This window comes from Anas platyrhynchos, chromosome 4 (genome assembly GCF_047663525.1).
Source record: "Anas platyrhynchos isolate ZD024472 breed Pekin duck chromosome 4, IASCAAS_PekinDuck_T2T, whole genome shotgun sequence".
NCBI classification, from domain to species: Eukaryota; Metazoa; Chordata; class Aves; order Anseriformes; family Anatidae; genus Anas; species Anas platyrhynchos.
The window spans coordinates 17,192,123-17,208,141 of NC_092590.1; the positions used below are offsets into that span (position 1 = coordinate 17,192,123).

At 41.2% G+C, this 16,019-nt stretch overlaps 1 protein-coding gene and 1 long non-coding RNA gene across 16 annotated transcripts in view; one reads left to right on the top strand and one right to left on the bottom strand.

Annotated features, from left to right (window-relative positions):
* Positions 1-16,019, bottom strand: part of TECRL (trans-2,3-enoyl-CoA reductase like) — a 65,169-nt gene that overhangs the window by 10,080 nt on the left and 39,070 nt on the right. For all 6 annotated transcript variants that reach the window (XM_038178658.2, XM_072037107.1, XM_038178655.2 and 3 more), the window contains exons 5-9: positions 9,107-9,222; positions 7,016-7,121; positions 5,205-5,277; positions 4,050-4,093; positions 848-905 (exon numbers count right to left, since the gene is read on the bottom strand). In XM_038178658.2, coding sequence (XP_038034586.1) covers positions 848-905; positions 4,050-4,093; positions 5,205-5,277; positions 7,016-7,121; positions 9,107-9,222 — 397 coding nt within the window. The remainder of the gene's footprint in view (positions 1-847; positions 906-4,049; positions 4,094-5,204; positions 5,278-7,015; positions 7,122-9,106; positions 9,223-16,019) is intronic.
* The window catches only part of LOC119716810 (uncharacterized), a 61,480-nt gene continuing 52,491 nt past the window's right edge, over positions 7,031-16,019 (top strand). For all 10 annotated transcript variants that reach the window (XR_011808907.1, XR_011808906.1, XR_011808901.1 and 7 more), the window contains exon 1: positions 7,031-7,151. This is a non-coding gene — a long non-coding RNA (uncharacterized lncRNA). The remainder of the gene's footprint in view (positions 7,152-16,019) is intronic.

Genomic DNA, 16,019 nt, shown 5'->3' on the forward strand with positions numbered 1-16,019 from the left:
CTAACAGCACGACTCTCCACAGCCACTGATAACGCTCATATAAATTGCAACATTTCACTTTTCGAGTTCTGGCAACAGTTCTGTCTTTAATACTTGTAGACACTGAGGATGCTTAAAAAAAAATGATTTTGCTGCTTTTAAACTGCTTTAGACTCCTTGCAATAAACAACATAAGCACCTGCCTAACCACAGTACATCAAAACCTTTCTGGAACAGAAGAAAGTGACTTCAGTGTGTGAAGTTGATTGTACCATGGTGAAGTATTTTCTTGAGCAGGATGCTATTGTGGGAAATTACACCATTATTATCTGAAAATATATTTTATTTTCTAGTGTATCCAGTATATATAGGTTTTGTTCGCAAGGTATAAAAGATCCTGAAAGAAAAACATACCTGAAGCAGCCTTTAAAAGCATACATATGCACACTTAGATAGACGCCTGTGTAAGTATTCATGATTTTATCGTGTTTGCACGTATGTGGATGTGTATCTGTGCATGAGATGGGTATATCTAAAACCCTAGCAATTTCACTTTTAAAATTTTGAAACTGATTTAAAATTTAATTCTCTGTTGTCAACAGGATGCTTTAGAGGAATTCCATGCTTAAATTCACACTTAAATTGTAGGTGTGTATAATTAAGATAAATTTGCTACAAGTTTTAGAACAACAACAAGTGTTAATATTTCCTTGTCACCACATTTATTTTGAGCACATCATACCGATGGCAAGGTACCTACTTAATCTTTTTCTATTCCATGCTCGTAGATACATAAATTATTATATACCAGCAGAAGATGGATGGGTTAAGCACACTTCAGTCTTAAACAGACAAATATGAAACAGACCTGAGTGATTTTGGTGAGCTAACGCTACGTTGATAAAGTGATTTCCAGCTTCACACATCTGCAAGACATTAAAAACATCTTTTCAGTTGTATGCCTAAAATGCTAGCTGCGTTACAGTGCATAACCAGAGTCCCCCCCCTCTCCCCTACAGCTTTGTCTCTGTCTCCAAAATATACTCTGGAAGGACTTCCACGGCCACCCTATGGGAGTGGATAATGGATAATAATCAGGAATTTAAAAGTAAACAGAGCCAACATTATTCCTTGTTCTGCTACTCTCTGCTTATGCCATTTCCAGCCTAACCAAATTCGCACGCTTGATATTTAATATTTAGTTGATTAAAATCTTTAGAAGAGGCAACAAGTCTCCCTGTTTGGTTATATAGATGTAGAACAAGGTGGCTTCAGGTTTGCCTGGAGAAGAAAACCTATCAGTAGAACGACCTCATTTCCTATTTTTCACTTTTCCCTTGTTTTACGAAGAAAATCAAAATGCCGGTACACATTTCAATCTCAGACTGAACTTTTTTATCCAGTTCTGGGTTTGAGGACCGATTTCTCCTCTCACACTGAAAAAATGCAGTGTTAAAATGTTATGTTTTCATGTATTGTTTACTCTTTTTTTTAAGCTGGCAAAAATCAAGAAATTAGAATAATAAGGAGGAAGAGTGCTAAAACCTAGAGACATTAAAAGTGTAAAGCCACAAAATTAATACAGAAAACAAGTGAAATATGATTTTTTTAAGCCAATTATGAAAAAGGCAGCCATAACAAACTTCAATGAAAGCTAACTGAAAGAAATACATAAGTTAATTTTGTATTGAAATGTGCCGTTATCTGAAAGAACATTGCAGATAACATTGCTGAAGAATTTTCCTCTTTTGGCAGAGAGATTTCTGTGTTTTTTGTTAGGAAAGCTGAAATCAGTTCTCCTACTAGCAAAGCTGTTATTCTGCATGGATAGGTAGTCATGGGTCAAATCCTGCAGTCCTTTTATTTTTTTTAATTACAACTACCTAGCTGTCATCTATCATAAACACCAGATGTAAAACATTAAATAGGCAGAAAAGGAAATTCTACTATAAAACATTATATCAGGAGCTGTAATTTTAGCCACAGCATTAGAAGTGCATTTAATTTAGGTGCTTCTGATTACAAACTAGGAACATGATTGTTTCCGTTTACAATTGCTTCAAAGAAAAAAAAAATGTTTAAAAGTTTAAAGAGTTTTTGTGAAACACTGTACAGATTGAAAGATGTGCTACCTACATGTATATCACTGTGGAGAAAAACAGATTTATACACTATAGATAACACGTAGTAATTCTATAATCGATTGTAAGTTAAAGCAGGGAAAGGGCATTTCTGCTGGGATTCTCTCTGGCTTACCTTTGGCTCTGCAGCTGCATTCAGCTAGTAAGTAGCTCTTATGTCACTCTTTAGAAACGTGGCTGGTAATGCTCTAAATTGAGAAGTACTGCTAAATGTAAGCCAGTCTTTAGTGTCTCAGAAAAGTGGGGCAGTGGAGAAGTGCAGACAGAAGCCTTAGCATCTTTATGAGGCTGAACTGTTGAAGTCTACATCCTGTTTCCCCTCTTTGCATTCCACGTGTACCCTGGAAGATAACCATCCCTGCACAGCTTTGAGCAATTTCTCTAAATAGGAAAATCTTTCAGAAGGGCCTGCTGACACTCTTCAAATTACTCTGTACTGTTGTTTACAGCAGCTACGGATGCATACACTTAAATCAGGATATGTACTAAAGACAAGTCTTAAAAGAGAAAAAATAAGTCTTACAAATATTTTATTCATATGTTTAAGAACCTTGTGAAAACAGCTTCAAATCATTTACTTTTGTATGTTGCTGTTTTAAGTTGTCAGATCTACCAGCACGAGGTCTGAACGAGAAAAGTTTTGAGTTTCCTTGGGTATGAATTCCTCTAAAGAGCTGTAGGAATTCAGACCACAGATCTCCTGATGCAGAGCTCGAGAGGATGGCTGTATTGTGCAGCAAATATCCTCAACAGGGCTCTTTGCTTGCCTTGATGGCACCCTTTTCCATGAAAGTTATAGCAGAGCATGTCACAAGGATGTTTCATTTAGATATCTGCTCCTTTGCAGAGATCTTGTCAAGGGCTAGTTTTACTGGCAACTAATTTGCTTGGTTTCAAGTAATCCCTGAGCTTCGGAAGGGCGCAGACGGTCAGGCTCTGGGTGCATCACTGCCCACCACTGCCTCCTGGCACCACACTATGGGACTATTGCTTCCAGCTGCACAGCCCCATGAAGTAAGCCTCTTCATACGAGGGTTTTGCATGTCTTTGCTGTGCCTTATTTGGGCAGGAAAAGCTGAGGACTGCATGGCCAGCCCCAGAGATGAGCGCTGCCAAAACGGTGATCTTTAAGGGTTCTGATTTACGGAAGCATTTAAATTTCGCACAGGAGCTGTTTGAGTGCTTTTCAGAATAGTGTTTGTCTGAAGGACAAGATATATTGCTTTCTTCTCTTACTGTTGTATTTCTGGAAATTGATCTGCAACTGATTTTCAAAGAGGCTGGCTGCTTCAGTTACCCATGCTTGCTTGGGTAAGTTAATACTCAACCTTTCCAACTGCAATGCCAACAGAGGATGGAAGAGAATACACATTTTCATGTCAGAATTTCTTATCTTACTGAGCCTCTGTCCTAGGATATAGTTATGTTCATTGGAACATCAGGTTCAGCAGTCACCTGTGGGTGCAAGTATGCATTTTCCTCTCTTCCCAGCAAAGACTATTTTGACTCTCCGTCTAATTTGCAGGTTTTTAAATCTCTCAGGAGACTTTTTTTTTTCTTTTTTTTTCTTTTTTTTTCTTTTTTTTTTTTTTAACCTGTGTTGAATAGCCTGTTTGAAATACATCCTCAGAATGATCCAGGTGAATTGTTTCTTACAAAGACTTGCACGGTTGTGAGTAGTAATAATCCTGATGTAGTTCTCACAGCTCTCTTATGCAGTGCATTACATTAAGCTCTGTATAGGCACGTAATACGAGGAGACCTCCTGGTCCAGAAACCTTGGTAGATTATCACTAAATCCAGTCAAATGACACAGGACTGGGAGAGTGGACATATATACACACACGCATAGCAGCATTACTGCATTTTGCTAAATCATGAGTTGTTCCTATTACACAATCATTAATATATATATTTTTTTGTACTTACCAGAAAACCAAGGGCAGCAAGAGACACTTGTCTATGGCCAAATGCTAGAAAATAGAATGAAATGATAAATTGCATTTTACAGTATGCACATGGTTTGCTATGGGTGAAATTAATCTAGTGCTGAGGAGCAGAAATACTTCTTTCCTGACAGGCTCTGCAAGAAGGAGTGGATATTATCACGCAGTATGAAGACAATGCAAATAGTAAAGGCACTCTAGAAATGCCAGTCTCTCCACCACTGATCTCAAGGTGGTTTTCACCTAACTTTTCCTATCATTTGTCAGCTTCACTCATCCAAGTACTTTGTCAAAACAGTTGGTGGTTATAATCCGTGGAAAAGCAAGGGGAGGAACAAAGTGAACATCAGTGGGAGAACCAGGCTGGCGGTTACATCTTTATCCCTATGTTTTGTCCACAGGCCCTTCTATCTCCTTGAGCAGAGAACCCAGGACATGATGGGGTTTACTTTTGCGAACGTTTTTTCTCTGGCGGGTGCATGGCTCTGTTTGCCAAGGGCATATGCTAAAGCTCCTGCCCAGAATGGGCAGCACATGTCAACAGCTGAGTATGTAGCTGCTAAGCAGATGTTCTTCATGGGCCCTTTGTCAGCCTGGTCTGATTTACCACTCCTGCGTTCCCTTCTGTAACTATCTGCTCGCCTTTCCTTACCTGTCGCCAAAATAACCATCTTTGGCTGTGGCTGTGGAGGTCACCTTCTCCTACATCCAAAATAACTCTATCCAGCTAACTGTGCCAGAGGGCTGGTGATCTCCAGTGCTGACCCATTATATAATTGTCATTTTAAGGCAGTGGCAAGATAAAGGAATAAAGACAGCTTCTGGCTTCAAGCTGCATCTTGAGCAAAGAGTTTTCCCTATAAATAAAGCTGTACCTACTGATGGAATGGCCCAGACTGATAAAAATGGTGTCAGAAGGTTTCAGCCTTGTTTGCAGCATTACTGCCTTGCACATTAGCTATCAGTGACCCAAGAGGAGTGTCACCTGCACACCAACCTTCCCTCTGCCAGTCTCTGTCCAGGTTAGTCATGTCATCTGACATGAGGGCCGAAACATCTACCGATTTTGGGGGATTTAAGGTTGCACACCAAAAACTATGTAAAACAAAGGTTAATTTTACACTCTGCTTATACATACATGGTGGCGTATATCGCGGATGGTTGATGTAGTATGCGATCCAAGAAGTGAATCCCCAGTAAAAAGCACAGCCCTGGAATGGACAAAAAATACTTTTTTTTTTGTTGTTGTTAGAAAGGATGCAAAGCAAGTGTGAACTGCAACTATAAATTCGCATAAGTGCAAAACCCAGATGACTACTGAAAGACTTTGCAGTGGCTTTGTGAGTTACAGAATATAGATCTTTTAAGATGTTATGAAGCCACTAAAATAAATAAATAAATAATTAAATAGAAAAGGATGCACAGTGCAGATTTTTCATTGTTGAATGTTTTTCATTCCTGTTGTAGGGACTGACATTTGTTTTCTTCTGACATTTGTTTTCTTCTTATTATTTGATTCCAGCACTGAAGGGCACATTTCTCTGAATTGAACTATTAAAAGCCTGCGGCTGGTTAAAACAGTTGAGCTGTGACAATACCTTAAATTCAGTATTTCCAGGCAAGATAGAGCTAGCCAAACAGAACGCTAAAGCAGCTGAGATAATAAAGGGCACATCCAAATAGGCCTGTTTTAAACCTGGTGAAAAAAGGCCCTCGGTGCCTTTAAGCTATGTACTGCACCTACCACCATAGATTCAGCCTGGCTCCATCCATTTGTGAAAAGCCAGCACCCCAGCTACCTTTGCTCGGTGACCAAAGCCACGGGCTTGGAAAAGCTCAAGCAGAGATAATTTCGTTATGTTCCTGCCCTTCTTAAGGGTCACTGCTCCCATCCTCTGTACAAGGAAAAAAACCAAACTCACCAGCCAGCCAGCTGAAAAGACTGTGGGGGCTGGATAAAGCCTTTCTACGTGTCAAAGTTAAAGGTCCCACACTTTGTACCTTCTCAGGTAATGTGCTGGCACTGGCTACAGCCCCATCCCAAAGTAGGGCAGCAAGTCAGACTTACTCTTCTCAGTCTTTCTATCCAATGCCACTCTGGTGCATGTGCCACAGACGTGAGGGGACAACAACTACTGTGGGTCTTTAACTCCCACATGCATGGATCACTGTAGAAATGGCACTCTGGCTCCTAAGGCATATAGGTGCTGTAGCTTATATTCCTTTTTATTTTTCAAAAATGTGTATTGTAACACAGCATCTCTAGTTGTGCATGTCTTCTTAGCTCCTTTCTGACTCCGGAATGGAGATATCCTGACCGTATGCTTATCTTCTTCACAAAAATCTTGAATGTCTTGCAAAACTTTGCAAGAGAGGCTCGACAGGGAGTGGGGTGATGCAAAATGACTGAGTTTCAGTAAGTGAAATAAAAGGAAGGAGAGCTTATAATGACACATGGCTGAAATTTGGAAGGCTTTTGGGAGACAGAAGACTTTATGTATCTTCTTTACTGAGGCTTCCATCTATAGAATGAGAGATATATATACTTGTATTTGTAATTAGCTTTTAACTTCCTAATGCTACACCTGTCTCTTGCACTGTATTCATATTGCACCAAGAAAGTGGACTGTGATTTCTGTCAGCATTGCTAGTTATTGCAGCAGCATATCTCATAATCAAATAGCATTCAGTCTGAAAAATATCCTGGACATGACAATCAGCCCCTTGGGTGGATGAGCCAAAGTGGACACTGACATGCAGGAGCTAAAATGGACATTGATTTCAATTCATGTCCTTGGGGATATGACCCTGAGATTTTTCTCATATTTATATTTTGACTAATCGTAATCGCTGGAGCTAGAAAATAAATTATTTTTTTTTCCTGTCTTCTTCCAAGGACTACTTCAACATGAGGATATTCTCTCTTGCCAAAATAATAAGCACAGTCACCTTTATCATATTTTTCAGAGGAGTGTGCCCTCCAGAAAACTTGTGAACAAATAACGTCTCCAGAAGATGTCTGATGTAGTGTAAACAATGGCAGAAGCAGGCCAAGCTGGAGGGGGAAAAAAAAAAGGAAATGAAGGTAAGCAAAAGATTGATTTTTATTACTTCACAGTTTAATGTCATGAAAAGAACGAGGACTAATATTCCAAAACTGCAGAGTCACAGTGAGACTGTGGGATTTAAGATTTTGTCTTAATTGAAGCATCTGGAACCAAAGATTAATAGAATCATTTTCAGTGTTATACAAAGTTGCTTTTGTGTTGTAGGGAAGCAGCTTATTTTTACTAGCCTTGAATCAAAAAGAGCTCCTAAAGCTCTGAGTGTGATACACAGCCCTGACAGGACATTAAAACAGGACAGCTGTGTATACAAGCAGACGTCTGCTTTTCCAAAAGACGTCTCCCATGTTTTAAGGCTACCTTAATGCTCCTGTAGGATGTGGCTGACATTTAAAAACATTCTGAATTGCTTCTGAATGGTTTCCTTGTCCTTTGCCAACTCCAGTATCTGCATGGAGGTAGTTTGTATTTCATTTCCTTGTGGACACAAAATGAGATTTTGTTGCAAAGTTAATCCATTCTGATGGCTTTTTTGTTCCCCGTTACAAAGAAATGAGGTAATTGTTGTAGGAATTATTATACTGATTCTCTTTTGAGGAAGATTATGAAACAATAACAGGCACTGCTGATTTGCTTCAGAAAATGAGTTGCGGCTCATAGAGATTGAGTTTCAAAAACAAATGTCAAGAGTGATTCCTGGTGGCATTTTATCTTGGTTACATTTGCCATGCTACCAGAGCCTACCTCACTGCAAACCAATTATAAGGCATAAATGAAAAGTGGCTTTCAGCATGTGAAATCTCAAATACTTCTATTATGCATCTTGTATGGTAGCCAGAGTCAAAGATTAAACAATTTCAAAGTAATTAAACCAGAGAGATTTGAGCTAAGAAAATTTCAAATGATTAACAACTTAACCAAAGGCTAGAGCAAACTTCCAGCTTTGTTGGGAATTTTATAACCGATTTGACTGATGATGAACCCATTAAGGAGGGGTCACTGGAAGGATTCCACACACCCCTTACCCATTTAAAAGAAGGTAAAAGTATTTCTGACTTTTCTGTGCCTCCAAAAACTCTCTCTTTTTAAGCGTGTGAGCAAAAGAAGGAAGGCAAATATCTTGCAACTCTGGATTTGAATTCATCTATTCTGTGTTCTCGTTCCCAGCTCCACTAAATCCCTTTATGTCTCTCCACTAGCACCCCCAGAATGGGAACAATCAGACTGAATACACGTTCCTTAAATGTGCAAAGTTCCCAGCCTGGTGCACAAACACCATCCTGTGGAAGGGTCGTGGCAGGTGGCAGCAAAGCCACCTCTGAGGCAGTTACGGTGTTTTGCTGCTTGCCACTTTCTCATCTGCAGCAGTTCTTGATCACTCACATAATCAGATCTGCTTTGTTTCTTCAAGAGTCTTGCAAAAGGCTTGGGCATGGCAGGGACTGTCAGAGGTCCTAAGAAGTTATCTTGGTCAGCTGTCATCTCTTCGTTTCTTTTTGGTACGCTCTGCAGTTCTAGCAGACTAACCAGGCTGCATTCTTTGTGGTCAGCAACTATTGTATCATAGCTGAGGTGTTAGGGTTTCTTGTTAGGGGTACTCTTACGGTGATGGAGAGAAACAAAATTGTCAGGTTTGTGCGTCTGTGTGACTTCCTCTTTTTTTTTTTTTTTCTGTAGAGCTAGATACAACATGTGCTTTTCACTCTTCCATAGAATTGGCTAAGCTCTTACTTTTGTTCGTTGTTTAAATTTAATTTCTTAAAACTCTCAAAATTCAAATATGTGGCAGTGATGAATTGTATTTTCAGCCAGGCTTACAAGTTCTGCTAAAACTCCAATTTGCTATCGATAAGAGCCATCTGAAATTCTGAACACTGATTCTGGGACCAGTTTCCAGGACCCTGCCCTGCAAAGCCAGCCACCACCCCTCTGGCTCCCTGTCCTCGAGGACACAGCTCACACAGGTGTCACTTACTGAACCACTGGGTGGCGGAAGTTCTTCGTACTTTCCACTTGATCATAAATAGTTGAGAGGCGAATGTAAAAGAGCAGATATATTAGAAGAGGCCCGGTGTACTCTGTTAGAAAAAACTAGAAATGAAAAAGAAAATAGCCGAATCAGAGTGGGAAATTGTGCCAATAAAGGCATGAGAAAAAGAATAACCCCATCCACAACACCCATTCATCCTTCAAGTGTCATTTCAGCTTCATTTTGAGGATTTAAATGACATATAGGTGTTTTTCTGCTGTCTCTTTAGCAGTAAAGTAAAATCCATCTAGCAAATGAGAAAGGTTTCTGTGCAGAACATTAACCCAATCGTGAAGGTTTTGTGAAAGATGGTCAAAATCACAGTTATCTCCTCTTTATACTTCTGACTGTGCCATAAGATCCCTATTTTGAATCTAAATACCATTTAAAACGAATGCCCAAAAGCTGAAGGCAGCTTGCATTGCACCAGTGTTTTTTGCAATTATGCAATGCACTGGTCCAAAGCCAACCAAGCGCGACAGAAGGAAACATAGCTTTGAATCCTGGTTGCTAGCAGAGTCATCTGGAAGGGAGGGATCATGGCTTGAAATTTGGCAGTGGGTAGAAGAGCAGGGCCAGCCTGCCTGGTATACGGTGTTCTGAGCCTCTGTTTGCTGTTGAAAAGGGATTGCCCTATGCAGGCATCCCTAGAAGCATCCCATAGTGGGCAAACTGGACAAGAAAAGTCAGTCTGTAGAACAGAAAGCAACGGTTTCATCTCTCCTCTGCAAGCTCAGGTAGCCTCCAAAGCTGAGAGGAGAGAAGAAGCAGGGGAGGGAAGGGGGACATACAACGCCACGAGCCACTTTCAGGTTTATGTTTTGGCTCTGGCTTGCTACAGTCCTATCGCCTTTTGTCATGGCACATCATTAAGCTAGAAACAGCTAGAGGATGTAAAGCATGGTTAGGATGACGTGAGGTCTGGATTTGATCATCTGTCTCTGCTGTAATGAAATAGCAGTATAAAAAGTACAGTCCTACATGTTTATGAGGGCCAGTAGCTGGTAAATCACAACTCAAGTGCATAGTATTGCTTAAGTTTTTTAACTAACGGGCTGTTTGGCTTTAAGGTGGCCATTTGAACTGCTGTAGAAAAAATTGTAACAGGTAAGTACCCATGGCTTAAGGAAGCAACACTGAATTTAGACTACCTTTCCCAAAACCAGTATTTGGCCCGCACTCTGACCCTTGTCTTTTCCTCTTACCTCTCTTCAGAAGAGCTTTGAAACAGAAAGTTTTTCTGGCACAAATACTCTACACGTAGGTTTCCTTGCTTTGGGACCCCGAGTACCATTTCTTTTCCCCTACTGCAGGGGGAAGCTTTGGAAATAGCAGCCTTTAATAGCAAGACTGTCTCCAAAAGTAAAAAACTTGCGTGTTGTTTAGAGGAGAAATGTCACATTCTTTTTTCTATGTGACACCACGACGTTTGTGGAAAAAATGGAATTTAGACTCTGCATGAGCCCAAGAGCAGTAACATGTGTCTGTGTGCATGGAAACGTGAGCAAGGAGTGTCTGAGAACCCACATTGCTGTGGAACACACCACAGCCACAGAAATACCAGATTTTTGTGTCAGTAAGAGTTGTACTGGTCTATTCCTAACAGTTGGTGAGCTTATTGTGCTAGGCATTGTGCAAACACTGAGAAACTGCCTCTGCCATTAGAACCTAGTGCACTAAATTTAGGCAATGATAGTACAGGAAAGAGATGTATAGATAATATGCTCTGGACAGGTCAGTGAACTGCTTGCTTCGGTGAAGCTTTTTCCCTCAGCCATGGGATGCACCACGAAATATGCCCGTAGCTGCCAGCTTTCATCATCTGCTTAGTGTGAGCAAGCAACAAAGCTGCCAGGAAACGACTGGCAGGACTTAGCACCAGGTTGTGGTTACTTGTCATTGCCCCAAGTGTCCCCTCCTCACCCCCTGCCTGATTTCAGGTGCTGAAAGGAAGAGGAGAGCTTCAGCATTTATTAAAAATAAATAAATAAATCCAGCCAAAGCTACAGGCAGCTGAATCCAGGTGGCTGGATAGGGTGATTTTGATATAGGAAGGGGGATGTAGGGCCTCCCGTCAAGCAACCCAGAGAAGCAGCAGCCACGCTGACAGCACTGACAGCAGCTCCCAGGCTGGAGTGTTTTGGAGCTGAGCAGCATCAGCATGCTCGAGGTGCTGTGCAGGCCAGGGACAGCGTCCTATCTCGTCTGTGTGCCCGTCACATCTCACACAAAGCGCTAATCACCCGTGCAGAGGCATGCACTCTGAGATTTGCAATCAAAGTAGGTATTGTCTAGTAGGCAGGACTGTATTTGCCTTTGTCATGACTGCTTCACATTGCTGGCTCGTAGCTAAGATTGGTAGCGTTCAATTTTAGAAGATGAGTTTCAGTTTTACTGCTGTGGAGTATTTTCTTTTTGACACTTTGGGTGAGTTTCGGTCTGTTTCCCTCTGCTCCATCTCCCGTGCTCCAATTTCTGCTCTCCTTCTCTGCCCTATTGGTTGTAAATTCACCAGAAGTGAGAAGTGAGTTCCAGAGAAACTCTGCTACAGAGCCCCCAGGTTCAAGCAGGCGGAAGGGAAAGTGGTGCTCAATTAACACAAAATTGCAATCAGTTTGAACCAAAGGCAATCAAAGACAAGCACTATTCTTTTTCTATTGATTTTCAATAAATTTTCAAAAAATTCTTTTTCTATTGATTTTCATCTAAGCCTACCTAGTATTTTCATAACTGGGCTTGCAGGTTGTTAGTTGTATGTTAAGGATCAATCATGCTATTATTCTCAGAGATTCTCAAAACCCTGAAAAATTACTAAGATACCAGTTTTTGCTGACAAATCCTGAAAAAAAATATATTAAATTTTAAACATTAAAAAAAAAAAAAGATAACATTGTAACTTGTGGTTTCTGGGAAAAAAAAAAAGACAAAAAAAAGGATGATTTAAAACATACAGCGTGTATGCTCTGCAGAAATTGCCAAAACAGCCAATATTCGGAAGAAAATTACTTTTTCTTTATCATCTCATGGGCCTGCCTAGATTATTTTGATATATTTGGTGCAGCCAGATATGGTAGTCCATAATAAACACAAAGATCTTTTCCTGGTGGAGCATTACATCTCTATTACATAGCTCAACAGAATTTAATTCATCATTAACCCCCTGAAGAAATAGAACAGGAGACTGCCCTTTTTTTTTCCCCACATCTGCACACTCTGTATGTCATATTTCATACCATGCACAGTGTCCATTTCTCTTATCTTCCTTCTCTCTTTTCAAGTGTCTGGCTTTACATACTTTGGTTACCTCTTATTCTCAGTGGCACAGATGAAGTGCTGCTCTTGAATCAAGACTCTCCCAGGCATGAGCTCCATGCAGGGTGCTGAACCCAAGCTTTTGTAATCACCTTAGTTTTCAGGACCTTGGGAACCTGATTCAATAATACCTAAACGGGAAGCATCTACTAATAAACGATTGAAATATGGTGAAAGAAAGCTAACAGGAGCCTCCAACCTGCTTGTCTCCTAGAGTTGATGAGAGAACTGGGAAAGCAATATGAAATAACTTCTTTCCAGACAGCAAAGTATCTCATCCTACATAAGCAGGATGGTACCTGCTTCCCTAGAGTTTCCAAAGGCCAAATTTTAAAAAATTTCCCAATTTAAAAAAAAAAATATATATATTTTTTTAAAATCCTTTGTTCAGGTTATTATGCCAGTAACACCTAGCTAAACTAAATAACAACCAGGTCAAGAATTATAATCCCAGACCTGATGAGGCAAAGGATCTATTTAGGGAGAGCTGAATGCGGCAGAGGTGAAAGGAGGTATTTGAAGTGTTTCGCTCTGTAACGCAGAGGGAAGGCGAGGTGAATTTCCTGGCTGGCAGGGACAGCTGGCGCAGTGCCTGACACCATCCCAACAGGACCACTGCGGGCGATGGAAGGATTTCTGATGTGAGCTCATAGGACTGAGTGTACAGCTTGGGAAAAGGCAGAAAAGGGCAAAAGGAAGCTATAAATAGAGGGGATGGACTGGAAGGAGCCTGAAAAAAGTCCAGGAGAACCTTTATAAATGAACAGCCCACAGATTAGCAATCTTCACATGAGGGCATCAGCTAATTCCTCTCTGTAATGTTTACAACATGCCCTTTTTGTAATACCATACGGCGCACCCGAGCTCGTATCATGTTGCCTTTTGGCATAGTCTCACATTATCTCATTTATGACAAGCTGCAGAGTGGAGCTGAGGAAAGGCTGTACAGCCTTGTCCATGCTGATCCCTTCCCGCAGCTCTTTCCATGCCATGTAGGGGCAGTTTCCCAGTTGGTCAGTGCTGGTTGCAATGGTTTCTCTCCCAGTGCCAACGGGATGTCTGGGTTCAAGCAGGGGAAGCGTTGGCTGTGATGTGAGGGCAGTACCTGCAGCCAGGACAAGGATTTGGGGACACTGCCTGAAGCTCTGAGCACAGCAGGAGATAAAAAAAAAAAAAAAGTTCACGTGTGTCCTGGGTAACTTTGATGGAAAAACAGCTGCAGGATATAAATTATCTAACAGACGGAGCCGAGTTTCTCTGATAAATGTGAGACGAAGGCATTAGATGCAGGTCTGAGCCAGGGTCAGACTGAGACACTACGTGCCCTGTTAGGAGGAGGATCTCCTGATACCAGACAGGCCATTGCCATAGGAGGGATTTCTGAGGAACCCACAAGAAACAGGCGGCTGAATCCCCCCCAAGCCCCCACATCACATTAAACTCCATAAACTTCACATCTAAACTCTCTTAGACTCTTTCTACAATCCCAGCCCAAAGTATGCTTGAGCTAATGATCATTAAAGAACTTTATTATTTCTGGACTAATTTCTATTTCATGTGCTCTGGTACCTCATTAAAGGTCGTATAGTTACCTGGGGATGATAATGGCATCGTTTTAGCAGCGTCTTTAAATCTTCACCTTTTAAAAAGTGTTGTATTTTCCTGTCTGCAGAAATCCTTGGCAGCAGCAGTTTTGCATCAGGTAGTAAAATTATTAAGGGCTTTTTGAATATTCAATGATTTTTCATCCAGTTTTCATGGCACTGGACGACCCATTCTGCAGGATCTGAACGGTGCAAACAGAGGCACCTGAAACTCTCCTTGTCCGGGCAGATTTTACAGTGACTCAGTATTTAGGAGTATTTAAGGTTTCATTGCAGTATTTACTGCAAATACCAGAGACAGGATGGATTTGTTGGAGGGTTTTACAGGCAAATTGCAGCTGATTCAGGAGCTGGGGAGCGAACAGCGATAGATGCTGCTCCTTCCTGAGCCAGGCCTTTGTTTCCTCTGGGGAAAGAGGCAGGGGAAATCACGGCTTCCTCCCATCTCTTCTCCTAAGTCTGTCTGAAACATCCGTCAGGGCACAAGACAGCTTAATACCCTGCACAAAATTCTTCCCTGAGAGCATGTGGCTTTGCATGTTTCTTCCTTAAAATGGAAACTAACAAATGCTCTTTTTAAACACACGTACACATGCACGTTATGTATATTTGTGCCTATATATACTCAGTGAAGCACTCACGTTCTGTGTGTAACCGCAGACCTGCATGAATTCAAACTTTCTGCCAAGTCTTTACAAGGCTTCAATAGCATTTTGAGATCTGCTCTATAATCTGCCCCAAAATGCATATCCATCATCTGCTCTGTAGACGCCTAAATGAAATGGTGCTTTTAAACACCTGGCTATTACTAATAACCTCAACCAGCTCTTGCACGCTGCTTTTCATCTCGAAGCCTCACAGTACTTTGTAAAGGAGGGAAATACTGTTATTTTCTTGCCACAGAGCTGGAACAGGAGATACATTCAGTCAAGGTCGCCACACAAGGTGGGCAAGGAGCCTCACTTAAAAAATTTTGGGTCACTCTCCTCTTTGTGTTCACCTTACCCACAGTGTAAGGTTGGACCAAACTTCTCCATCCACAATAATTTTTCCAGACTTCTACGTTGTAGAAGGCCTAAAGCTTCTCACAAATATGTGTAAAGATCGACAAACTGTCAATGTCCCTTGTTTTTCTGCATGCACCCAGGACAGGGTCTATACTTATCAGCACCATACACTGAGTATCCCTTTGCTCCTTTAGTAGCAGAATTGGTTCAAAGTGTGTATAACTGAAAAAAATAAACCAGCTTGCTCTGTTTATGCATATTGAATTCTCTCTACCTTCACTTTGGACTTTAAGCAGTAAAAACTCCAGGGTATTACTATGAACAGCAATACATGGGTTATGCAGCCTGTGCTCTGCTCAACAGCAGCTAAAACATTAATTTCTCTTAGATTTAGTTTTTCTCGTAGCTCCCTAGCTCCCTTTGGCGCCTGAAGAATGGATCTTCTGGCATGGTTCATCATGAGCTGGTGGCATTTGTTGCCGAGACCGGGAGATAAAATTGCAGTGCTGTTTGCCTTACTAGAAACAGAGGCTGAGCAATCCCAATCAGCCAGTTGGGCAGCCTCAGCAAAAGAGAGGTCTCCTCTTGCCTTATCAGCTCACTTCATGCTGCCACTGGGCAGTAACAAAGAGCCAAAAGTGTATGTGGCCCAAGGAAAGGCATAAATAATATAAAACTATGGCAAGAAATCAGCCAAATGCAAGCTGTTCTCTCCTGATAACCCTGGAGGTTGCAAACTATTAGACTTAATTAAATGAAAAATAAGACCGATCTTATGTATGTAGTTTGTCTTTGTGAAAGGTTACGGTGTTTTGCAGTGTTTGACTCCGATCAGCTCAAGACTTGGCCAGCTGTACCCCGGCAGAGCAACTCTCACCGTGTGCAATATTGTGTGCTCAAGCAGAAATCTCTGCCAAGTACAAACTGTTAGCTGTA